The sequence below is a fragment of the Anolis sagrei genome, chromosome 2, assembly GCF_037176765.1.
Source record: "Anolis sagrei isolate rAnoSag1 chromosome 2, rAnoSag1.mat, whole genome shotgun sequence".
Classification (NCBI taxonomy): Eukaryota; Metazoa; Chordata; class Lepidosauria; order Squamata; family Dactyloidae; genus Anolis; species Anolis sagrei.
This window is the reverse complement of record NC_090022.1, coordinates 223,477,464-223,503,926: the sequence shown is the minus strand read 5'-3', so window position 1 is coordinate 223,503,926 and position 26,463 is coordinate 223,477,464. Positions and strand designations below refer to the sequence as shown.

The 26,463-nt window shown below is 40.3% G+C and overlaps 1 protein-coding gene across 5 annotated transcripts in view; it reads left to right on the top strand.

The window, feature by feature from the left end:
- ALDH1A1 (aldehyde dehydrogenase 1 family member A1) overlaps nt 1-22,182 on the top strand; it is a 96,092-nt gene extending 73,910 nt beyond the window's left edge. For all 5 annotated transcript variants that reach the window (XM_060762195.2, XM_060762192.2, XM_060762193.2 and 2 more), the window contains exons 6-14: nt 815-876; nt 5,889-6,017; nt 8,615-8,728; nt 9,384-9,486; nt 10,056-10,240; nt 14,616-14,780; nt 17,618-17,775; nt 18,596-18,670; nt 21,598-22,182. In XM_060762195.2, coding sequence (XP_060618178.2) covers nt 815-876; nt 5,889-6,017; nt 8,615-8,728; nt 9,384-9,486; nt 10,056-10,240; nt 14,616-14,780; nt 17,618-17,775; nt 18,596-18,670; nt 21,598-21,670 — 1,064 coding nt within the window. In that variant the 3' untranslated portion in view covers nt 21,671-22,182. The remainder of the gene's footprint in view (nt 1-814; nt 877-5,888; nt 6,018-8,614; nt 8,729-9,383; nt 9,487-10,055; nt 10,241-14,615; nt 14,781-17,617; nt 17,776-18,595; nt 18,671-21,597) is intronic.
- Nucleotides 22,183-26,463: the final 4,281 nt, after the last annotated feature.

The following is a 26,463-nucleotide window of genomic DNA, read 5'->3' as shown; positions in this document are numbered from 1 at the left end:
TTTCAACCATTACTGTTAAGCTTTGGGAAGTGAAATAAGATCAAATCTGTTGGAGCAAGAGTACCAGAAGGTATGATTGCTGAAAGAAAAATGCTATGTACTTGAACCCATTTTATTTTACTTACAAAGTAGTGTGTGGGGTCCTGATCTGGCTTATATATACAGTCTTTATGTAGGTGGGTGGGTGAATTTAGGAAAGGAACCAGATTTGAGATATCTCCCAAGACGCTCCTGATTTGGATTTGGGGAGGGAATACTTACTTGTAATTAAAAAATGAAAGGGATGCTACACTCTATTGTATGAAGTTGATATCTGAAAAGTTTTGAAGCTATATTTTGTAAAGTGCTCCTTATTCTATACACAGATTTATATTCATCCAACCATAACCTACACCAGTCTTAAGAGAATAAAAAATTGTTATATCCACAGTAGTTGATTACTCATCTACTTCTGTCACTGATAACATTTTCCTCTGGAGTTTGTTTCCTTAGCTCCCCAACTTTCCCAGTTGAATTAAACAATGCAAAAGAAAAGCAACTTTGCAATAGACATTCAGCTGAAAAGAAACAAACCCCAGAGCCTGATTCCATAGGGGTCACCAACATTTCTCTCATATATATAATTGTTAAAAATTAGGAGTGGTAATGCCTGACAACTGTTATACTCTTTGTTCTATTTGATCAATAGTAATTATTTGCCTTCCTTTCTAATTGTCTTACAATTATAATATTGTGGACAGTGCTGAATAGCAAAAACATTTTTCTCATTTGTCCTTGCTTTGTCTTACCAAACTGTTCTTATTATCTTTCCTAGATGGAAACTATTTCACATATACAAGGCATGAGCCTGTTGGAGTCTGTGGTCAAATTATACCTGTAAGTTAAATTGATTTACTTAAGAGAACTAAATGGAAAGTTACTTTCTTGCAACTACAGATTCCAGAATCTCTTAGGTAGTGGTGCTAGGGGGATGGGTTGTAGTTGTAGCCCTCAAAAAGTAACTTTTCCAAGCTCTAAAGGCTTGCAACTGATATTGTCCTTCTGTCAGTGAGAGAAATCTTCCTTTACAATGAAAGGCCTTTAAACAAGTGGGGGATTTTGCTAACAGGAGGAGGAAGCTCTTCCTCTCTCGGTGTTGCCCATGGCCAACTTCCATCCCATTGCAAAGTACTTCAAGGGCCACAAGAGAGAAAGGGGAAATAATCTGATCACCTTGGGGGTAGAAGACTGTCTCTAAATAGGAACTCTTCAATTTCACAAAGGGAAGCGTTGGATGAGAACATGTGTTTTTCATTTAACCAGTATTATATTTCACATTGGTTGTAATTAAGTTATTGGTGTTAGAGATGGACAGAACAGTCTGCTTGGGGTTTTGTATGAGTTCATTCATGAATACAGGATACATGAACTGGAGCAGTTTGACTTTATGTGAATTCCTCAAACATCTTTGTTTTGGTATGGGTGTCTTCAAACAACAGTAATATTGAGTTTAATTCGTTATATCACTTTATTTATTTGTTTGCAGTTGTGCTCCTTTTACCGATGAACTAATTGTGCTTTGGACTGTAAAAAAGTTTTGATTAAGTAATATATTTAAAACCATCCTGATGATCCTCATGAATGTGAAGACCAAATTATACATTATGTTAAAGATGCATATCCGATTCTCTGAGTATTACGTGTGATGTATTCTAAAAAAAGATTTAAGCTGCAATTTGGTTTACATATCTTTATTGTTCACTTTATTGTTCACTTCTGCTGTACACAAACAACACCACTACCTGAAAATGGTGACAAGCAAACATTAGGTGGTGAGAATTTACTGTTATGATGAAGTAAACCCCCAATCAGCTTTCCACCAGACAAAGGAAGATGCAGTATTAGAGGAAAAGATTTATGTCTCCCTAGCAGACCAAAGAGGACTCTTCATCTTTCAGTTGTGATCAGGAGGAGGCAAGAGAAGTTCTGATTGGCTTGCTATATGAGGGCTGGAGGAAGATCCAAAACAGGGCATAACCAACTCTTCCTGCCACACTCAGACACCCAACAAAGAAGCATCATTCCTGCATGGCTCCACATATATATGCCATACCACCATAGGCTTCCAAATTACTGTTCCCTCACATTTACTGAGTTGATTATTCGTGGAGTTGATTAAAACATTTCTTTCTAGGAATCTCTTAAGTCTTCCAGTGTGGCTTTATGGTCAAGTTCTGCAAGAATTTGACCATAAAGGTGTAGCTGAAGAACCTAGAGATTCCTAGAGATACCATGTTAATCAAATCCGCAAATAATCAACTCTGCAGAATTTAAACCCACAAATGTGAAGGGTTGACTGTAATTGCAGGCTGCTCATGACATGTGTTTACTCATCAGCTAGCTTCAGTTCTTTGAAGAGCCTTGCTTTTTGGCAGACTTGGGAAAGTTCCTTTTAAAAAGAATTATTCTAATGACATACTGGAACAACCACAATTATACAGCAAGTGGGATGATATTTGTTTTGCTATATTTTTAGTAGCTTTATAGAGCAGTTATCTAAGATACTAACAAACATTCAATTCATTCTGAAAAGCTAAAACAAGGATACTTATAATGTTAATGTTAGACTGCCTATGCATCTAATTAAGTGAAAAAATGTTAGCTCTGATCATTGACTTGCTTTTAAAAGGCATATTTTCATATCCAACAGCATAACTGCAAGAGGTCAGATTGATTGAAATCAAGGCATACTTCAGAAAGTAATGTTGGCTAAAACTTCTTTAATGAGCTAGTTACTTAAAAAGAAAAAAAGACCTAGTGATCTCTATAGTGATCCTAGTGACAGCAGCAAGAGTTTTAAAATGGATAGAAATGGCAGGAAGAATTGCAGCCTGCATTTAATGCCAGTGGTTTATGGTTTGAGTAGAGCATCACCTGAACACGTTGGGTTGAAATCTCTTCACCATTGAGATCTCAAACCACTCTCGTATTTAATCTGTATTCTTGGCTGTGACTGGATTATAAGAAGAAGGAACAGTGAATTCTTTGCTTTTCTGTGAACAAGACATTTGGATTTCACTATTAAAAATACTTTTAAAGGAACGCGTGTTCTTTCCATCTTTACCTATTTAGAATTTCTCCACAGCATTTCTTAAAATTATGGCAGTATTGGTCATGAAATACCTGCTGCTGCCTTAGGTACTGAAGATAGTTATCAAACTGGTTGTCAGGGAAATCTAGTTCCTGTCATGTCAATACGATATACATCAATTGAAACAAAACAGTAAAATTGATAAACTTAGCCCTTGACACTTTCTAGTACTGAAGTATCTTCTGATGTTGTCAGACTTCTATCTCAGCAGCACTGGCTCTTGGATATGCTGCCTAGGACTGGTGAAACATGAACCACAACAATATTTGCAGAGTCTCGCGTTCCCACTGGTGATCTTCTAAAGAGGCAAGAATGCAAAAATATTTAAGTCAAGTGCATAGGGTATAGACTCCATTACACCCTCCTTGCTGCAACTTGTAACTTCCTTTGAGAACATAATTGAAATAGATTCAGTTTTAGTGTGAGCAGTAGCAGTTTGATACCAGTTTTAGTTAAATCAATAGTTAAATATAGAAGCCTGATTAAGCCAACATTTCCCATCCAAATTAGTTTTTTTTCCTAAATGCTGGTCAGATGAAAGCACAGCCATAGCTAAATACCGTCAGGTTGGCTTCTTTTGCTTGTTGTTCCAGTTCAAAGGTCCTCACCAAAAGGCCCTGAACATAAGCTTCTCATTGCTGGTCATACAGGAGCAACTGCTAGTTTTTATCCAACACCTTTTTAGGACATTATTTGAAAAAAGCCTCACTAGTCTGGTGAGGTACTTAAACTTCTACTGAGACATGAGTAATTCAGGGAGAGAGCAATAGTGATATCTACAACTGAATTCGAAGTACCCCACTGAACTGGAATCACTAACTAAAATAAGAGGCACAGTTGTCTAAAGGAGGAAATCTCAGCAAGTATTACTTGCATCAAAAGCCGCAGGAAGATTCAAGGGCCCTGGCCCTTATTTACCTGGCAAGCCAAAACTGAACTAAATTGTAAGTCCCAGAGTTCTGTAGGCTGGGTACAAGACAGTTGTATAATATAAACATTGGTGTTGTAGTATATTAGGCTGTGAGATAAATCGGACTAACAGTGTTTTAGAATTAATGCAGTCTGACACCCCTTTAGCTGCAATGGAATCTTGGAATTTGTAGTTTAGTGAGGACTAGCATGTTTTGGGAGAGAACGCTAACAGCCTTGTAAAACTACAACTCCCAGAGCATTGAGCCATGCTAGTCAAAGTGGTGTCAAACTGCATTAATTCTACAATGTTGCACACCCTTAGATACGCTCAAAAACTAAAAATAGCATTAGCCAAAGTTGTATGCTGACAAGTGTGTGCACAGTTGGACATTCTACTTATTTTGGATATCAGGTCTCAAAATTGCCTAGACATTGACTATGCTGAATCAGTGACTATGATGGAGGATTCTGGAAATTGAACTCCAAAGACTAACTGTTCAGAGCATGCATGCTCACACAGTTTTAATACCAGCAGTCTGACAGGTCTTGTAAATCTGAGTGTAATTACAGCCATGTTGAAGTTCAAATAGTGACAATGAACACAAATCTTGAAATACCCATGAAGCTTAGATGTGGCCTTTTGTTTGTTAATTAATAGACCAGTTCATATTTTCACATGCTTCACTGTGGCCAAATAAACAGTCTGCTGGCAGTCTCAAAGACATTTCATGCTGACTGTAAGTCAGCAAACCCCATCCTTCAAAGACTTCTGAGATGTAGAAAGGAGTGACCACTGTGTGATCTCTGAAGCTCAAGGAGGCCCAAGAAAGGAACCCTTTGAACTGCAGCCAATAAAGCCAATCTAAAGAGAAATATGTGGCAAAGTACTCCTTCAGTTCCTACAGAAGGGAGTTGGAGAGAAATATATATATCAATCCAATTAACACGCTTTCAAATTAGGTCAGCATTTGCTTCAGGAGTTGGAGAGACAATTTTTTTCCTGTGTGAACTGAAAGAGTGGGTTTCCCTGTTGCAAAGCAGATGTTTATGCTTTGAGTTTGAGAAAGTTATTTTTTGGAATGAGAGGTTCCCAGATTTTCCAACCAGCATGGGCACTAGAGGAGTCCGATTGTTGCCATCTGAAAAAGTTACTTTCCCAGACTCTAATCAGAACTAAAGCTCAGAAAGTGTCCATGAAAAATAGGGAGGTACCTTCTTCTTTAAGTCAATTGGAAATGGTGAAAAAGAGGGAGATAGTATTACAGATGGAAATCTGAAGTATGCAAGACTTGAGCAGGGCTGTTAACAACAGGCTCAGAAAGTCAGAAGATGTAATAACAACACAGCTTTCTTCTTCAGTCAAAGTGACATAAGGAGTCTTTGTGCAGCACACTGCAGGGGTCTTGTCCTCAGCTGGTCGCCAAACTGAACACTGTTACCAGTATCTTGTCAACATAGCCCTCTAGTATCAGTAAGCATCAAAGAGTCATGTATATGAATGAGTCCCTCATTCCTACACAACCCTCATGAATGATTAGAAAGCATGAGATCATAGAATCCTTGAGTTGGGAGAGACCTCATGGGCCATCCAGTCCAATCCCCTGCTAAGAAGCAGGTAAATCGCATTTAAAGTACCCCCGACATGGCCATCCAGCCTCTGTTTAAAGGCCTCCAAAGAAGGAGCCTCCACCACACTCTGGCGCAGAGAGTTCCATGCTGAACAGCTCTCACAGTCAATAAGTTCTTTCTAATGCTCCGGTGGAATCTTATTTCCTGTAGTTTGAAGCCATTGTCCTAGCAATTCATTGGTCTCCTCCATTTCTAGTATTGTCATTCTTCTTTTTAGTGGAACTTCCCACTGGTGATGTTCATCTGGAAGATTGCCCCAGCTCTCTGTTGTGGAAACACTGTGGTCGTCAAACCAGCAGAACAGACTCCACTCACTGCGATTCATATGGGCTCTCTAATTATAGAGGTAAGTTGCTATAACAAAACTACATCAAGCGTGTTTCTGAAGAAGGAAAGCTCATGCTATGTGGGTGCTCACTCTTCCACTGCCGCAATGCTAATAAAATAGCAAGGGCTAGTTTCCTTTGTGTCATTGCCCCAGCTCCCAGCATGTCTAGTCTTGTCTTGGGAAACTGCAATGCATGGCAGGCAAACCACTGAAGCAAATCAAGGGCAAGTAGCTGGCATCTTTGAGCCTAAATTGCTCAGAAAACAAATCATTAGGAGCTTAGCAAACTGAACATCTTGCCAAGTGCCAGGTCTTCTAGAAACAAAAGCAAACAAGAACTCAGAAAAACAGTGTGTTGACTAATGTCAGGAGAGGGTAAGGGGCATTATTGTATTTTTCTGCATACAGAATCTCAACCATGAAGTGCTGTTCTGCATCTTGAAGTTTTAATTTAATGGTCTGGTTGGGATATTTACTTTGCTCATGAAATGGAAGAAAATGAGCTTGAAATGACTACTTGTCAATCCTGGTACGCTCCAGAAAATAAAACATGTCTAGCATAAGGCTGTACATCTAAACCTAGAATTTAAGTCCCATTTCTACCTACAGGAGTTAAGTGAAAGAAGAAAATGAAAACTAGAATGGTAAGGGGATGTTGGTATAAACAAGGAGAGGAAATAGTTGAAGGGTGTTTTTTGTACCCGGATGTTCCCAGATTCCTTTTCAAGAAAGAATTAAGAAGGGACCAGATTAAGACCCTGGAAGGCAATCAAGAGTTAGCATAAAACAGTGGATCCCAACCTTTGACATGCCAAATACTTTAATTTTGATCCCTAAAATCCCTTATCTTTTATCATCGGCCAAGCTATCTGGGACATGTGAGAACTGAAGTTCAGAACATCTGGAGACCAAAGACTGAGATCAGATCAACTGGTGCAGAAGGAAATGCTGCATAAGATGGACTAAAGTTTGGAAATGTTATTTTTTGGATTACAGCTCCCAGAATTCCATAGTCAACATGAATGATCCTGTCTAGGGGTTTCTGGGAGCTGTAATCCAAACAGGAAATGCTTCCCAGATCTGTGGAAGACTTGTAGTCTGACTCAGAATGAGGAAACTTTCATATGGAATCCTGAAGTGGCAGGGTTGATTGTTTTATGACAAGAGACTGTAGCTGACATATCATACTTCTGAATGCTCTCCTATGTATGTTGTAGCAGATGTGCCAATTTTTCTTCTTGCCAGATGGCTTTGACAGTTTTGTGGGCACCTATGTTTTGGTGGAGAAACACTTTGAAATGTTGCCCCCTTTTTACATCATTACCCTACTATTTTATTTTGTTGCATGTATGAATCAGGCCTTACTTTCAGAGAAATTGGGTTTTTGTTGATATGCAGAAAAGGAACCTGCAGCTGTCCAGGGACCATGGTTAAACACAGACACATAAGAAATGACTTGAAGGCGCACACACAAAAAGTGGAGGAGAGGATTAAGTCCAGCAGATACCGGCTGCTCTTCTCTCCCTTTCTCACTACATCCACAACAGTGAAAGTTGGTACAGAAGGAGGGCTCTCACCAACCACTGTGATGGCACTGTGCCTTGTTGCTCTTTTCTCCCTTGTTGCCTTAAGAGGCCCTAGCAGTGCCTGTTGAGACAGGGGTTCCTCAGCTGCTGACGTAGGCATGATGAAGCTGCCCCTTTCTGCTTTCAAGCAACAGTAGTGACAGATGGAATGAAGAGAGGACCTTTCATCAGCTGCTAGGACTATCGTGATGAAGTTGTTTCTACCTGCTCGCTCTGAGGCAGGCATGTAGCCAGGGGGGGGGGGGCTCGGGGGGCTTCAGCCCCCCCCCCCCCGAAATTCTCATGGTGGCTCGCGAAAAGGCCTTACTGGTGCATTATTTAAACTGTTATGTTTATTCATATCATGATCTGATTACCATACTCAATATATCCCATATGCATGGGGGTATTGGGGTAATGATACAAAAGGTTTGCTAGGCTAGACCCTCTTTCACTCAGACTCAGCCCCCCCCCCAAAACTCAGCCCCCCCCAAATCCCCCCCTGAAAAAAAATCAGCTCCCCCCTCCCCCCCGAAACGAAATCCTGGCTACGGGCCTGCTCTGAGGCCATAACAACATCAATTGGAATTGAAGGAGGACTTTTTCTCAGCTGCTGGGCTTAGATACAATGAAGCTGCATAATGTTTTGCATGAATTATCCCATGCGCAAAAGATCAAGCTTAAACTCTCACGGTTTTAAGCCAACTGTGTATTAATTCCAAGTGCTCCACTTTAATGGTTTTTATAAGTGAACCAGATCATATCTGATTGGCTTTGCTCATCCCAACATTTTCTAGATGTGTTGGACTACATCAAATCTACTATCCCTGTCAACTGGGCAAAGATGAGGAGGAATGCAACCTGAACAGATCTAGAGGATATAGGGCTGGGAAAGCACTGTTTAGTCTACCCAGCCTGGTTGGGAAGATTAAAATGAGGGGATCTCATATACCATTCTCGGCTGCTTTCAGATATAATGGCAACAAATAAAATGGGTGTAATTTTAGGACTGAAATGAGAAATTGTGTTCCTTTTCCCTCTGATACTCAGGCAGGATTTCCACCAGGAGTTGTGAATATTGTTCCAGGATATGGACCCACTGCTGGAGCAGCCATTTCCAATCATATGGACATAGATAAAGTGGCATTCACGGGCTCCACTGAGGTATTTCCCTAATTGCAAATAATTGTAACTAGAAAGTCTAAGCACCAGATTCTGACAAATGATTTATCACTTGGCTCGCTTTGTGTGATTATGTTATTTTTTTCTGGCCCTGAGCTTGTTAAACAATGTCAGTTTAATGATTTCTTGGTGGGTTTAGTCACTTTAAATAATACACTGTTTGAAATAAAAGGAACAGCTTTCCAAGCAAAATAATGTGAGAAGATAAAGTTGTATGCCTGGTTGTACTTAAAAACTAAACATGCATATTTCCTCTAAATGTGAGTTGGAGGAGACCCACACACACACCAAAGTAGGTTAACTTCCTTGATAAAATGCTAATCTCAAACAACAAAGTTAAGGAAAATGCAACACATACATAGATTTATCTTTTTAAAGTGGTGCAGCAGTATATAACCCACAAAAATTACTGGATGCAGTATCAAAAAGTCCAATTTGATTAACACATTTTCCAAAAATAGATAGAACATACAATATCAATGTACCACTTTTAAAAGTAAATGAAAATGCCCATGCTGGCTAGAGGCTTTTGAGAATTGTACTCCAAAAAGTAACTTTGCTAAGCTGTGTCTTTGAAGCAGGAATATTCAATTACAATCTGTACTTGTACAAATGTTCCATTTATATTCTCTTTCAGGTTGGAAAGAAGATCAAAGAAGCTGCTGGAAGGAGCAACTTGAAGAGGGTCACTCTGGAACTTGGAGGGAAAAGTCCCAATATCATCTTTGCTGATGCTGATAGTGAGTTGCATATTTCTCTTGGATTTACTTTGTTTAAAGTCTTCACACTAAAACATTTTCTGATTGTCGCCTGCAGGGGTTAGCTAACAGAACTTAGAAGTAACTAATGACAAATAATTAGTTGTTTGAAAGTAATTAAGCCATATTGTAATTGTCACTTAATGTGAAATAACTCTCTTACTTTTAACAACAGTGTCCTGAATTCTGTTGGGCTCCCAATTAAACTAAGCCTATTCAATCAGTAAGATTTACATAAATGTTGACTCATTCTTAATCAACAGGTTTAAAGTTCTACTCTAGCTAGGACTAACTAAGAGGATTTGGGCCAGTGACTGTGATAGCAACAATATACTTCAGAGACTATTTGATTTCCATTGGCTACATCAGTCCCATTTTGGGAGAAAAACAATATTTAGATAGATAGACAGGTAGGATTTGGGGACTTTAACTGGAAGATCTGATAAGTAAGCAAAGATAATGTGTCTGTATTACAACCAACTATGTTACAACTAATAAACAGAGTGCTGGTATATTTATTTTTCTCCCCCCCCCCCCCTTTCTCCTTACAGTGAACTGTGCAGTTGAATATGCACACATTGGCCTATTCTACCATCAGGGGCAATGTTGTATAGCTGGATCTAGAATTTTTGTGGAAGAGCCAATCTATGATGAATTTGTACGTAGGAGTGTGGAAAGAGCTAAGAAAATTGTCGTTGGAAATCCTCTGACTCCTGGAATACATCAAGGTCCTCAGGTAAATTTCAGGAGGAATATTTTGTGCCAGAATTTTCACAGTCATATCTGGACTTGAAACCCAGGGCCCATCTACACTGTTCACGTATGCTGGAACCGATCCAGAGTGGAGTACTCTGGATCAGCATTGGGGGAGTTCACATAGCCAGTTGGCAAACTGGCTCAGTGACTGGTGTGTGCCCACATTGCACAGCACCAAGGTGGCCCAATGGCAAGGAGGAGTCCGCATGGCTCAGCAGCACCAAATCCAGTTCAGTGCCATTGGATCACCATCCTTGCTATCGCCCTGTCCTCACCTAAGCAGTAGGAGCCCCAGGTGGCGCAATGGCTTAAACCATTGTGCTGGCTGTAGTGAAGATTGCAAGGTTAGAGGTTCGAATCTGTGGAGGGCAGGTTGAGCTCCCTCTGTCAGCTCCATCTCCCCATGCGGGAACATGAGAGAAGCCTACCACAAGGCTTCAAAAACATCAAAAACATCTGGGCATCCTCTGGGCATCCTTGCAGACAGCCAGTTCTCTCACACTGGAAATGACTTGCAGTTTCTCAAATAGCTCCTGACATGAAAAAACAAAACCTAAGCAGTTACCACCAGAACAAAATTGCTGTTTCTCATTGCTTCTCACATACACATGCTGGCCGGAGCGCCAGACCAATACAGGAAAAGGGAGGAGGAAATAAGGAATTGTTCCCTCGTTTCTTCAATTGCATCAGAACATGCAATAAACAATAACCATCAGCAATTTCATGCCTGGTGGTTCCTGCTAAGCAAACTACACATGCCCAAAATGCAGGTGAGCTCTAGAGAAGCTCCAGGACATCTCCTAACTTTGTTAAATGTGGGACAAGGCCTTGCAAGGCATTAGGATTAATTGGCCTAATGCATTATGTGGACACCATGGAGTTCAGTCACTCCCACCTTGATTCATTTGGGCCATATAAGTTGGTCCCTAGATTTCCCAGCAACTGAATTTAAATATTGTTTTTTCATACCAGTAAAGGGGCATTGGAAAATTTCAAGCCTTTCTTGAATCAATGTAGTTTTTAATTTATTAGTCATCTTCAGTGTAATTAGCTCCTTTCCTCTCCTTACAAACATGTACTTCTTTGTCAAAAGAAGACAGGATTTTGATGTTTTTGTATTTGTGGCATGCTAATGTTAACTTGGACTTGGAAAAATGTTGAAGAAAGTAATTTAAGAACAAATATTTTTTTACATTACTTTAAAGTAGACAAAGATATTGAGATCATCCAAGATTCCTAATCCTTGGCTTGGTCATTAATCAAAACAGAGAATGTAGTCAAGAAATTGGAAGGAGCCTCAGCTCTGAGTTTGCAAGAACCTAAGTAGGATTGCTGAGTGACTTGGTGATATCTCATTCATAGGGTTGCCATAAATCAAAGTTGACTTGATGGCAATTAATGACAGCAGCAACATTAGATTAGATTTGTCCACATTAAACCATCACAAAAATGGATTGTTGTAGATTTTTCGGGCTGTATGGTCATGTTCTAGAAGCATTCTCTCCTGACGTTTCACCTGCATCTATGGCAGGCATCCTCAGAAGTTGTGAGGTCATAAAAATTTTGCAAAATCGGTATCTCCATTGATTTTTTTATTGCTAATTCTTCAACATTTAAAAAATGACTAAAAATGGCAATTTAAGATATAAAGAAGTTTAAAGCATTCATCATTACTTCAAAATAGTGACTTGATTTCCTATTAAAATTACATTTAAATTTTATTTTTGAAATAATTTAGGATGTTTGTAATAACCAAAACATCGTGGAATGCAATTGCCATCTTCAATCTGATCCCAGTTGCTACTTCCTGGTCTCTTCAAACCCTCTACAAAACTAACTTGTCTCTTTTGGTTTCCACACCTACTGCACCTGCCTACCTTGCCTTCAGGGAACTGGCCACAGCCTGCCTTTCTAACCAGTGATTCTGACACACCCTTGAATCTTGACTTCTCAACCCAAGCCTGCAGGGAGGGCACAGTACCCACCCCAACATGTGATGCTGAAATATTTTAGCATTTGTCAGTGATAATGAAGCTTCCCCCATTTTAGACACCAGAGTTCTATCTGAAATAATTGACTTCTTTCTATATATGAAAAGACCCATTGAGAAACCTCTTCATTCTATGTAGTAATAAGAGAACTGATATGATAATACCAGGGTGCTCACATAGCCTGAAAATTTGACCAGAAAGTACTTACTAACCAGCTCTCACAACATTATTGAAAAATATGAGACTCTTGTTCATAAATTAAGCAGATTATGCCATATTCTTATACAGCTATGTGTTCATTTTTAGATTTTGTGGAGCTTAAATCCAGTGTTGAAGCAGTGTTAGGAATTAGGAGCAGCAAATGTGTGCCCTTCCATATCTTGTTGAACTGTGGCTACCATCAGCTCTAAATATCACAGTCAATGTATAGGGACCATGGGAGCTTCATTTGAGTATTTGGAGGGCCACTCTGTCCCCATCCCTAGAATATAGCCTGCTGTAAAATTTCCTGTAAATATGAGTTCTGTTCAGGTGCCTCAACCAGCTCCCCAGAGAGCCATTTGCAAATAGCTAATTTCATCAATAGACCCAGTCAAAAGAAAATTCAGCACAATTGATGCAATTTATTTATTTATAGTGTCAAACTATATTTATACAATTTATTTATACAATTGTATTGTATTTAAAAACACATACACACACAAAGTTTGCAAACTTGGCATTCTATTAAATGTCCTTTGACCAGTAGTTGCTGGTCTGTATACTCTGCTGCTGAGTACACATGCCCAGTGCGGAACACATCTCACTATGTGGATGTGGCTCTTAATGAAACATGCCACATTATCATGGGGTGTCTGCACCCTACACCACTGGAAAAATTACACTGTTTAGCCAGTATTGCACCACCTGACATCCACCTAGAAGTAGCAACCAATAGTGAAAGGACCAAGACAGTGACATCTCCGGCCCATCCCCTGTTTGGATATCAGCCAGCATGCCAACAACTTAAATCAAGAAATAGTTTTCTAGGATCTACAGAGGTGCTCACAGGAACACGTCAGCAAGTGAAAGCCCAAAAGTGGCAGGCTAAAACCCAGAACCTCAATCAATGGCTGATACCAAATGAGAGACTCCCCCCTGCGCACACAGAAAACTGGGCAACTTGGAAGGTGCTGAACAGACTGTGCTCTGGCACCACGAGATGCAGAGCCAACCTTAAGAAATGGAGCTACAAAGTACAATCCACAACATGCAAGTATGGAGAAGAGCAAACCACAGACTTCCTACTACAATGCAACCTGGACCCTGCCACATGCACAATTGATGCAATGTATGTGATGAATAGCTTTCTACTATGCATGGAATTGTGCAGCTCTCCAGACATTGTTGAACTCGCTCTCCATTAAAGCCAGTAGTGGGGAATGCTTGAAACTGAAACTTAACAAAATCTTGAGGACCACAGAGTCCCAACCTCTGTCTTACACATTTTTATGTGGCTCTTTAAACCACTGGCATGCCTTTTCCAGCAGACTCCATCAGGGAATAGTGGCGTTCTGAGCCAGCCTTTAGTCCTGTCCTTTCAGCAGACTCTTCAAAAAATATAAACAAAAAATATAAACAAAATATAAAAAACCCAGCTCATACCAACATCCACCACTGGAAATGACTTGAGTTATTCTCATAAAAAGTGTCAGGGGAAACTGTGATGCATTCCAATAAATATAGAAGACCTACCTAGGCCACTGTGCTAAAAATCCCAAGGTCTACTATTATGTCTCCAGACTTCTGCAATCAGAACCCCCAAATTCTGGAACCAGACTAAACTACAGGATAATGTTATTGGATAATGAGCCTGGAATTTGTGTATAATGCAAATTCATTTTTTTTCTTTCTAATCAAAGCTTTTTTGGCTGACTCTTGTTAATGACTCAGTGTAACTGCAATCTTAACATCAGTTCCTAGGTTCTCAAATCAATGTAACTTCTCTTGAGTTGGTCTGAGAGTTGGTCTGAGAATTGCAGCTGTGCCGGAGGAAAAAAATGGACTTCAAAATGTAACCAACAGAGTTAAAACACTTTCTGAGAAATGAATGTAATTGTGAGTGAAGGGGAGTTTAAGAGAATCTTTGGACCATAAGCATGCTGAGAACTTTGCTGAGCAACACTTCTTTTTTTCTTTTGATTCTTCTGTGATTAAATTCCTAATTACTGGACTTTAGGGGGAAGACTGGCAAATATCCAGCATCTCAATGGCAAATTGTTCCTTTATTCCTCAGTAGTAAAGATTTTGTTTCTGCTTTGTTAATCTCAAGACCAAATAAGCGGTGAGGGAGTGTCTTATCTGGGCACTGTGTTTTCTGTTTAGATTGATAAGGAGCAGTATGATAAAATACTGGCAATGATTGAGAGTGGGAAAAAAGAAGGAGCCAAACTGCATTGTGGAGGAGGGCCCTGGGGAGACAAAGGCTTCTTCATCCAGCCCACAGTTTTCTCTGATGTTACAGATGACATGCTCATTGCAAAAGAGGAGGTAAGGGAAATCGGGACATCGTGCTTTTTGACTCAGTGTTCTATTTCAGTAGCTGCATGCAATGTGAATTAAATCAATATCTGTATCTGTAGAGTGGAGTTTGCACAGTAATACTTTCCTCCCTGGTACAGACTGCTTTAACAACTGATAAAGCATTCCTAAAATATGTGCATATCTACTGTGACTCAGCTAATTGTTTGTGTCAGCACTACTGCTTAACCTTGGATGTTTCTGCAATTGTTATTGTCCCATATTCATATTTCTATAACTGATTCACTTGTAAGGCCTTCTTCCTAGACACTTATGGTGTAATTAGGAGGAGGGCTAAAGGCATTTCTCCTTTAAATAAGAATTCTGCTGCCACAAGGAAATTTACCCCACATTTCTAGCACTCACAAAACAAAAATCAATTAAATTTGCACAAAATAAGTTCCAAATTGCTATTTTTAAAATACTTTCTTGGAGTGGGACAAAAATAGTTGAAATTATTTGTTGCTACCCTTAAGAAGGAACATTAGGAAGAATTACATCCCTAACATGTCCTGGTTTGAATCATAGAATCATAGAATCAAAGAGTTGGAAGAGACCTCATGGGCCATCCAGTCCAACCCCCTGCCAAGAAGCAGGAATATTGCATTCAAATCACCCCTGACAGATGGCCATCCAGCCTCTGCTTAAAAGCTTCCAAAGAAGGAGCCTCCACCACACTCCGGGGCAGAGAGTTCCACTGCTGAACGGCTCTCACAGTCAGGAAGTTCTTCCTAATGTTCAGATGGAATCTCCTCTCTTGTAGTTTGAAGCCATTGTTCCGCGTCCTAGTCTCCAAGGAAGCAGAAAACAAGCTTGCTCCCTCCTCCGTGTGGCTTCCTCTCACATATTTATACATGGCTATCATATCTCCTCTCAGCCTTCTCTTCTTCAGGCTAAACATGCCCAGTTCCCTAAGCCGCTCCTCATAGGGCTTGTTCTCCAGACCCTTGATCATTTTAGTCGCCCTCCTCTGGACACATTCCAGCTTGTCAATATCTCTCTTGAATTGTGGTGCCCAGAATTGGACACAGTATTCCAGATGTGGTCTAACCAAAGCAGAATAGAGGGGTAGCATTACTTCCTTAGATCTAGACACTATGCTCCTATTGATGCAGGCCAAAATCCCATTGGCTTTTTTTGCCGCCACATCACATTGTTGGCTCATGTTTAACTTGTTGTCCACGAGGACTCCAAGATCTTTTTCACACGTACTGCTCTCGAGCCAGGCGTCCCCCATTCTGTATCTTTGCATTTCATTTTTTCTGCCAAAGTGGAGTATCTTGCATTTGTCACTGTTGAACTTCATTTTGTTAGTTTTGGCCCATCTCTCTAATCTGTCAAGATCGTTTTGAATTCTGCTCCTGTCCTCTGGACTATTGGCTATCCCTCCCAATTTGGTGTCATCTGCAAACTTGATGATCATGCCTTCTAGCCCTTCATCTAAGTCATTAATAAAGATGTTTGACAGGACCGGGCCCAGGACGGAACCCTGTGGCACTCCGCTTGTCACTTCTTTCCAAGATGAAGAGGAAGCATTAGTGAGCACTCTCTGTGTTCGTCCACTTAACCAATTACAGATCCACCTCACCGTAGTTTTGCCTAGCCCACATTGGACTAGTTTCCTTGCCAGAAGGTCATGGGGGACCTTGTCGAAGGCCTTACTGAAATCCAGGTACGCTACATCCACGGCATTCCCCGCATCTACCCAGCTTGTAGCTCTATCGAAGAAAGAGATCAGATTAGTCTGGCATGACTTGTTTTTGATAAATCCATGTTGACTATTAGCAATGACTGCATTTGTTTCTAAGTGTTTGCAGACCGCTTCCTTAACAATCTTTTCCAGAATCTTGCCCGGTATCGACGTGAGGCTGAGCGGACGGTAGTTGTTTGGGTCATCCTTTTTTCCCTTCTTGAAGATTGGGACCACATTGGCCCTCCTCCAATCTGCTGGAACTTCTCCCATTCTCCAAGAACTCTCAAAGATGGTTGCCAATGGTTCCGAAATGACTTCCGCTAGTTCCTTCAGTACTCTTGGGTGTAGTTGATCTGGCCCTGGGGACTTGAACTCATTAAGAGTGGCCAGGTATTCCTGGACGACTTCTTTCCCAATTTGGGGTTGGATGTCCTCCAGTCCCTCATCCACTCCATCTTGCTGAGGTTGAAGACTCTCTTTTTGTGAGAAGACCGAGGCAAAGAAGGCATTAAGTAGTTCTGCCTTTTCCCTGTCCCCTGTCAGCATTGCCCCATCTTCTCCTCGAAGAGGTCCTGTGAAATGTTTGAGGCCATGGACTAGGTGAAATCCCGGACCTGTAGAGAGAGGGGGAGAGTAGGGAAGAAATGACAAATGACAAGAAAGGCAAGCCTTCTTATCTTTCCTCCACAACACACTGTCCTTCCCACCAACATTACACTTCCCATAAGTTGTCCATCCCAGGTTGAACATACGTGATCACCTCAAATGTTTCTCGCAGAGATTGGGTTCTAGACTCTCTTTATGAAGGTCTCTGAATGAGGAGTTGGAAAGAAGGCTTTTGCTAGCAAAAGCAAATTGTGTGTAAGGTGGTCAGTTCCTGGGACCTTTTTTCCAAAAGCTTGTCAAAGTCTTTGGAAAGGTTTGTATTTAAATGTAGCTAAATAACCAGTATCATAAACTGGAAATTTGGTGCAATGGTACTAGTTGTGGAGGAACGAAAAAAATTCTGAAACACAAAAGCTTTTTGGGGTAAAGATTCATCAACTCTTAGACAGAACACAAAAACGCTCCTAACAGCAAGGCAGTGATTATTGTTTGTTCTGGCCTGAAACAGATATTTGGACCAGTGCAGATGATTATGAAATTCAAAACTATAGATGAAGTCATCAAAAGAGCAAACAACACTTCCTATGGCCTAGCAGCTGCAGTATTTACCAAAGACATCGATAAAGCTTTGACATTTACATCTGCTCTTCAGGCTGGAACAGTCTGGTATGTACCCTTACGTGGGTGGCTGAGAAAGTAACACCGTTGCTTTCTAATGGTTTAATGTATGCCAACTTTGCACAAAATTTATACAATATTATGTATAAGATTACCTTCAGGTTATGTGTATAAGCTGTATATGAAATATGCATGGATTCATGTCTAAACTGGATCCCATCTCCAAGATATCTCATTATGTATGTTCCTACAAATGAAAGCATTCCAAAATCTAGTCCCAACCATTTGGATAAGGGATACCCAATCTGTATTATTATTATTATTATTATTATTATTATTATCATTATTATTATTATTTTCAGAATTCTTATTAAGCACCACATGAGAGCAAATTTGTATGCCTATAGTTCATAAATGATAAAGGCAAAAAACTTCCAACAAGCAAACTCAAAAACAACGGTGAGTTTGTTTCTAGCAGTAATAGTATTTCTTGAACAGAGTTCTTCTCAGAAACATCCCAGTGCTGAAAAAGAGGAGACTAACTTATCTTGGAGAGGGAATTCCTTATTTTCTTAAGTGAAACTCCCACACATCTTCCACAGTTGCCTTTTGGTTCCCATACAACTGGGATGGTGAATTTGTTCTCATTCGGGAGCAGGACATATTCAAGCTGTGGAATTTGTTTGGAGAATATGGTTCAGCATCTTGAACAATTCCTTCAACGTCTGGAGTGAATTCTGGGGTTCATTTTCTGACCCCTTGACATGGAAACCATCAACTGACACTGCACAGAACCAGTCTTGTTAACAGGCTGAGCTATAAATCTATCCACAAAAAGTTTCCATCACCTTCTCTCTTTTCTCTTCAGGGTTAACTGCTATAGTGCGGTGTCTGCTCAATGTCCTTTTGGAGGATTCAAAATGTCTGGAAATGGCCGTGAGCTGTAAGTACTGCTAATAGGGATTTCTTTCAGATCTTGAAACTGGATTTTCATCCATATGATACTCACAGGAATTTTAAAAGCAAGGCCTTGCTATCAGTTTTAGGAGCAAAATATCGCTACAAAATCCCTATGTGTTCAGATTGCTTTGTTTTCCTACTCTGAATTCCAGCTATCTGATTTGGCTTATCAGAAACATGAGTAACCATTGAAAAGAAATGTGAAGAAATTTCACTACTATGTGCAAACTAGTAACAATAATTCATTATATAATGTGGTGGTCACGGAACAGTGACTACGGAGTTGGCACTGCTGCAGATACTTCTGTTACATTTTTCGTGCTACTGAGAAACAGCAAGGCAGATTTTAAAAGCTACAAAGAACATGATGTGCCATGCAATTGGATTTCTTTTAAAAGAGCTAGTGCAAGGGAATCCAGGTCAGTGGTATTATAGCCACATTCCAAAAAACCCAGCAACTGGTTCTTCACGGCTGTGGGGAGGAGCTCATATTTCTTCCTTAAAGCTGGTGGACTAAACCAAGAGTCAGTTGCCCATTTGGTCAACTGCTGTTCATGGAACAGGGCACCATCTTCTCCTTAGAATCATAGAATTGGAAGAGACCTATTGGGCCATCCAGTCCAACTCCCTGCCAAGAAGCAGGAAAAATGCATTCAAAGCACCCCTGACTGATGGCCATCCAGCCTTGTCTTAAAAGCCTCACAAGAAGGAGCCTCCACAACACTTGGGGGCACAAATGTCCACTGCTGAACGGCTCTCACAGTGAGGAAGTTCTTCCTAATGTTCTGATGGAATTTCCTTTCCTGTAGTTTGAAGCCATTGTTCTGTGTCCTAGTCTCCAGGGCAGTCCTGCTCCCTCCTCCCTATGACTTCCCCTCACATATTTACACATGGGCATCATGTCTCCTCTCAGCCTTCTCTTCTGCAGGGTAAATATGCCCAGCTCCTCATGGGGCTTGTTCTCCAGACTCTTGATCATTTTGGTCACCCTCCTCTGGACATATTCCAGCTTGTCAACATCTCCCTTCAATTGTGGTGCCCAGAATGGGACACAGTATTCCAGGTGTGGTATGACCAAGGCAGAATAGAGGGTAGCATGACTTCCCTGGATCTAGACACTATACTTCTATTTATACAGGCCAAAATCCCATTGCTTTTTTAGCTGCCACATCATATTGTTGGCTCATTGTTGTCCACGAGGACTCCAAGATCTTTTTCACACATACTGCTGTTGAGCCAGGCGTCCCTCATTCTGTATCTGCATTTCATTTTTTTCTGCCTAAGTGGAGTATCTTGCATGTGTCCCTGTTGAACTTCATTTTGTTACCATAGTTTAATTCCAGGCAGTTTCCAGTTTCTCTCAACCAGTCAGTATTAGCAAGGGCTCATTTGAAATCCCTTTACATATAAATAGAAGTTTATAGTTTTCAAAAATTAGATACTAAAGTCCTACCAGTCTACTTTGGCACTCACTTGTGAAAGCAAGGCTGTGTACTCTTTGTACAGTCATAGATGTGACTGCTTTAGCTATTCAGCTTTACTATGGCATGCTTGCGTTGTACAAGGGGACAATGCATGGGGGAAAAGGAGGAGCATAGTGGTTATTGTCTCCATCTGTAGCAAGTAATTCTGGGTGCTAGTGCAATTGTTGAGAGCCCACATGACAAGCAATTGGCAGCACTGACATGGGAATTGGGCCTTCCAAGATGGACCTGAAAGAGCAAGGTGTTGCAGTCCAGATCAGGAAACGAGACCATAAGAAAACCATCCACCACACTTGGCTGTGGGGAAAAACAATCCCTTTTTATTGATGAAAAAATGGTTACAAAATAGAGGAAAATGCAAAGTCAAAAAGCCACAGTAAAATTCAGAAGTCAGGAATATCTATGAACTAGATCAAAATTCCAAAAGCAACACTGTCAAAACCTGGAACCTGTTAGCATTTCACTAACCGTACTTGGAACACTAGAAGCCTCTTGGGGGTGCAGGCCACGGGAAACGGGAAATCTGCCAAGGTAATGCCTCAGTCTAAACTGATCCTGATCTAACGAGACAGCCCGGGGAGAGGCACTTAAAACTAAAGAAACTGTTTCGGGACATGCCTCCAGGCTTTGAAGCCTGGGCCTCCCGTTCCCTTAATCTGCTTGACCTTCGCAGACTCTGCGATTCACTCCTGTTTTTCCAAATCTGCTCTTTTCTATCCTTATTAAGGAAGCCAGGTGCTAGCTCCTCTGGAGAGCTATCCCTGCTTGGTTCTGAAACATTCTCATCAGGCTGTGTAGTTTCACTTTCCAAGCCACTGACCTCAGAATCAACATCTTCCAAACCATCAGGGAAAAATACATGTTCAGTAGCCTGTTCAGTTGCATCAGGAAATACAATCAGAGAATCAGGTTCAGGTTCACATGCAGGCTGAACCCCAACACAAGGTCTCTTTATGGACCAATGCACCAGTGCTCAGTGCAGGATCAAGGGGTCAAGGTAATTAGAGTATCACTTATATTTTCTAATAAAAGTATAGTATCCTCATTGGGAATCTTGGGAACGGAGCCTCTCAGGAAACTCAGTTTGGGGATTATCACGCCAGCCTTATATCCAGATGGCAGGAGATACCCACACAGTTATTTCAAGACCCTGTGGGCTTCTTCTACTCCTATAGTTTCCAAGCACGTGGATTGAAGAGGGAAAAGGGGGGGGGAATTGTCTAGCAAGTGTTATGTTGTGCAAAAACTGGTAGCTATAATGAATTGACCATTAAGGCTAGTTTGTCTGTGCTATGTTTCTTCTCCCTTCATTCAACCTGCTTTGACCAATAAATGTGCAACTGAGCATATTAAAATGTACACTGTCAAACAACATTCATAGACAATACTGTTATGAGAAGTAATCTTCTCTTCTCTTTCTTTTAAGGGGAGAATATGGCCTTCATGAATATACAGAAGTCAAAACTGTCACAATCAAAATTCCACAGAAGAATTCGTAAAGTCATTGCAGGAGAGAGGACTTGACAGTATTTTTGGCTAAACAAAATTGTGAAGGCCTGCAATACTGCAAAACGTTTTGTAGCTGAAATTTTCATTTAAACTTTTTCTTTCTATCACAACAAATGCTTTTAACCACTATTCACAGTTGTTTTTAGAAATTCCTTAACCTGTTTCACTGAGAAAGGGAAATCTTAATGCTAATATCAAACATGTTTGTAATGTTAGTGAAAAGAGTAATTTCCTGTTTAAGTATATCTATGGTTCTGTGGAAAACAAATTGTTGACAAATGATATTTACACAGCTTGGGTGAGGCATTGTCTATGGCATTGTTAGCTGTCTTTGTTATGAACTTGGCACAAGCAGTCACGTGTGTATCCAATGCTTTGTTATTGGGGAAAATCGTTAACAACCTTATGGTGTATATTCAGATCTGTTCATACTAACTTTTGTACAAAAGTGCTTTGGATGTACACTTTATTAAAATCTACACATTAAACTGTTACAAAATCAGTTATTTTCTAACATAAACTAGATTTATTAGAAATTAGCAGATTTCAGGGAACAGCTACATGTTAATGTATTGTCAAAGGCTTTTATGACCAGAATCACTGGGTTGTTGTAGGCTTTCCAGGCTGTATGGCCGTGTTCTAGAAGCATTCTCTCCTGACGTTTCACCTGCATCTGTGGCAAGCATCCTCAGAGGTTGTGAGGTCTGTTGTAAATTAGAAAAATTGGGTTTATATATCTGTGGAACTGAACTATAGCAGAGCACCTGATGAACCAACCTGGACATAGCATATTGAGAACACAGAAATGCTGGACCACTCCAACAACCACCATGTCTGACTACACAGAGAAGCAATTGAAATCAACAAGCATGTGGACAATTTCAACAGAAAGGAAGAAACCATGAAAATGAACAAAATCTGGCTACCAGTATAAAAAACTCTAAAATTATAACAGTAAATAAAGAAAAAAAACTCAAACAAAGGGATACTCCAGACAAGAAACAATCAGGAGCACCTAATCACCTCTCAACAAAGGAATTTCCCAGGTAGTAACAAGCCACACCTAAAAACTGTCAGACCATCAAATGCTAATCAAGGTGGCCAATTGAAACATTCACACCTACCTCCAACAGACAAGAGTTCTGTTGGACCTAGATCTTCCACAGATATATAAACCCAATTTTCCCAGTTACCTCACAACCTCTTAGGATGCCTGCCACAGATGCAGGCAAAACATCAAGGAGAGAATGCTTCTAGAACATGACCATACAGCCCGAAAAACCTACAACAACACAACTATGTGTCACTCTGTTGCAGTATTTTAAAACTAGTAAATTAATTATGGCAGAAGCATTCAGCAAAGTGTAGTGGTTTGAGTATTGGACTATGACTATGACCAATGTCTGAATCTCCATTTGGCCATAGAAATCCATTTGTAACCTTGGGCAAGTCATATTTTCTCAGCCTCAGAGGAAGGCAAAGGCAAATCTCCTTTGAACAAATCTTGCCAGGAAAACCACATCTTAGAGTCACCATAAATCAAAAATAATATGAAGGCTCACACAACAGCAAGCTTTCATAGACAACAGTCCATTTCATCAGATGCAGGAATTAAACTAATTCTTATAACTTTTTCCAGTTGGAGCAAGCTATCACCGCATTTATTCTCATCCTTTTCCCTTGCTATAGTGATAAGGAACATTATTCTGTGTGACAAGCTCAGGAGAAACCAAAAACATCACCATTGTTTGGAAACAATTTCTCCCATTCATAAGCCATGATGCAATAGTCAAAGAGCTATAGGATATTTGCATTGGTTTGTTTTACAGAAACATTGATCTGTCTAAGAACAAGTCAAGAAAATGTACTATATGTAAGAATGATGTTTTCCTCCTAGTAATGAGAATGGAAACATGACCCTGTTTTTGAACATTGGGGAAACAGTGGCTTAAGGCCAAAACATAGAGACCTATCCCATGACTGATCATCATAGCCCCCTTCTACAATGCCATATCATCCAGATTATCAAACTTGATAATCCACATTATCTGCTTTGAACTGGATTATGAGAGTCTACACTGCCATATAATTCAGTTCAAAGTAGATAATCTGATTTTATATGGCAATGTGAAAGGGGCCACAGTCACCTTAATCTGCTTGTGATCACACAAACAAACAAACAAACAAACAAACTTTCAGCCACTCCTTGTGACTAGACTTGCTTGTTTTAATTTGCATTTCAGTCATTCCACTGCAAAAATTTTTTGAAAGTGTCTAATGGTGAGAGGACAATTATGATACAGCTCACCTTGTTTCTTTTCACATGGACTTCAAGAACTTGGGGGCAGCTACCCAGATTCTTGCATTACCACCAAATGTATTTCCAATGAAGGAGATACAGAAATGACCCATGGCTGTTTATGAGACAGAGGACTCGCCAAATATATGCAAGCTAGTTTACCCCCCAAATAAATTGATGTTTCTGCTTCCTCTCTGTTTTTCTTTTCTACCGTTTTCCAGTTTTCAAAAATGAAAAAGTTTAATTTAGGACTACAATGACAATAATCCCCCAATCAACATGGGCATGAGAATCAAAATTATTTAGATTTTTTTTTTAAAATAGTATGTGGGGGTACAACTGCATTTTAATTTAGGTACAGCAAACTAATGTTTGCATCATCTGGTCAGGAGCAGGATTTGTGACACAATTCCTCCTTGAACAAGATAATGCCTGTGGGAGGAAGGTGGAAACATCTGTTTGCTGCGCCCAGATCAACAAAACAGACCAGCTCCACTCTCAGCAGCTACTCCACTCAGTTATGAAAGAGAAAATCTAGGTTTCAAATTTATTACTGCAATTGTGCATTCTAGCCAATATTTCCAAGCTCACCATACAGTATAAGGTTTACATTAAACTATTCATTAGCCACCCTGCATACAGACAGTCCTCAAGTTACAAACAACATAGGTTCTGAAAGTTGGTACTTAAGCTGAATTTGTATGTAAGTTGGAACAGGTACATTTTTAAAGTGTAACTCTAGCCCCTGTGGTGTTTGTTTTGCTGTCTGTATCCCTGTAAAGATGATTTCACCTCATTTTCTGTCTCTGTGAAAATTGGATTTTGAAAAAAATGGCTTGTTGTAGAAGCAAGAATTGGTGATAAAGCTTCAGTGGAGACACCTTTTCCCCATAGTACCTATTCTAGGAATGAATTTCCCTTTCTAGGGGTAGATCTCTCTCACTTCCTGTTGTCTCACTTGTGTTCTTAACTATAAGTCAAATTTTTGTAACTTGGGGAATGCCTGTATAGTGTGAAACAACAAACAAGTCAGCCTACAAAGAGGGAGATATAAGACTATGTTTCAAGTGTTTAAAGAGCCAATAAACACTGAGCGTTATTACCTACAAACAAATATGAATTCTTCAATTAATTCTTCTAAGTTCACTATTGGAACAATTCCCATTTTATTCCTGGTTTATCCACAAGTCCATAAGAGATACGCGTTTTGTCAATAAAGAATTCAGCCAGCCTAAGACTGAACAGGCTTGACATAAAAGGGAAGAGAGAAAACCAGCAATTCAGCAGGTACTGCAAGATCAACCAAAAATATTGACCTAGAGATCCTACATCAATCAGAGTGAGGGCCTCATCACATTTCCCCATTGTAGGACACTTTTGGTCCATTTCAAGGACGATGTGGCTTGGAGCCCATCAAATGTCCATAAGAGATACGGCTTTTGGCCATCATCCCGAGCCTTCTGTCCTTGAAATTGAGCTAAAATTTGCTGTAATAAGGGAGTTCGGAACATAGGTGAGAAATCATGTTCTGAGTTCCTAGCGCAAGTCAGGACCTGTGCTAATGGGATCTGACATTCGCCCATGTTGAATCGTTTCAGTGACGGGGAGGAATAGTCTTTCCTCACCACTGTGCTTTCTCTGCATTTTCTCCTTAAAAGTAACCTAGCCTCAAAATTGTGTTTTTACTAGCTTTTTAACATAACACTGGGAAGGAAAGCCTAACACAGTGGTTCTCAACCTGTGGGTCCCCAGGTGTTTGGGCCTACAACTCCCAGAAATCCCAGCCAGTTTACCATCTGTTAGGATTTCTGGGAGTTGAAGGCCAAAACATCTGAAGGAAAACAGTTTGTATGTAAGTTGGAACAGGTATCACTGTTAAGATGATAGTTCGAATGGAGCGTTGTACTGCCGCAAGAATCTCTGGAACAGTTCTGAAGTGAATGCCACAAAGTGGTTCCTTCATCTTAGGAATTAAGTCAAAGTCACAATTGCTTAAGTCTGGGGAGTATGGTGGATGGTACAGCACTTCTCAGCCCCATTGATCGAGCAAATCAGCCACAGCTTGCGCTGCATGTGACCGAACACTGTCATGCAAAATGATAGGGGCGTTCTGCAGAAAGTGTCGCCATTTTTTTCTCAAAGCTGGTCTGAGATGGTGTTCAAAAAATGAGCAGTAATACTGCGCATTGACGGTCTGTTGTGGGGGATGTGTTAGGATGACACTATCACAGTCGTACACGAGAATCACCATAACTTTCACATTACTGGGGTTCTGGTGAAATTTTGAACTTTGTGGTGACTCATTTGTTCAATTTGTGTTTCAGTTCTGGCTGGTACAATCTGGCCCAAGTCTCATCCAGCGTAATGATATGGCATAAGAAAGCCTCTCCTTTGCGCTCATAGCGCTCCAAGTGGGTATGAGCAGCATAGTATCATAGCCATTTCTGCATTTTCATCAAATGATGTGGAACCTATCATGAACCA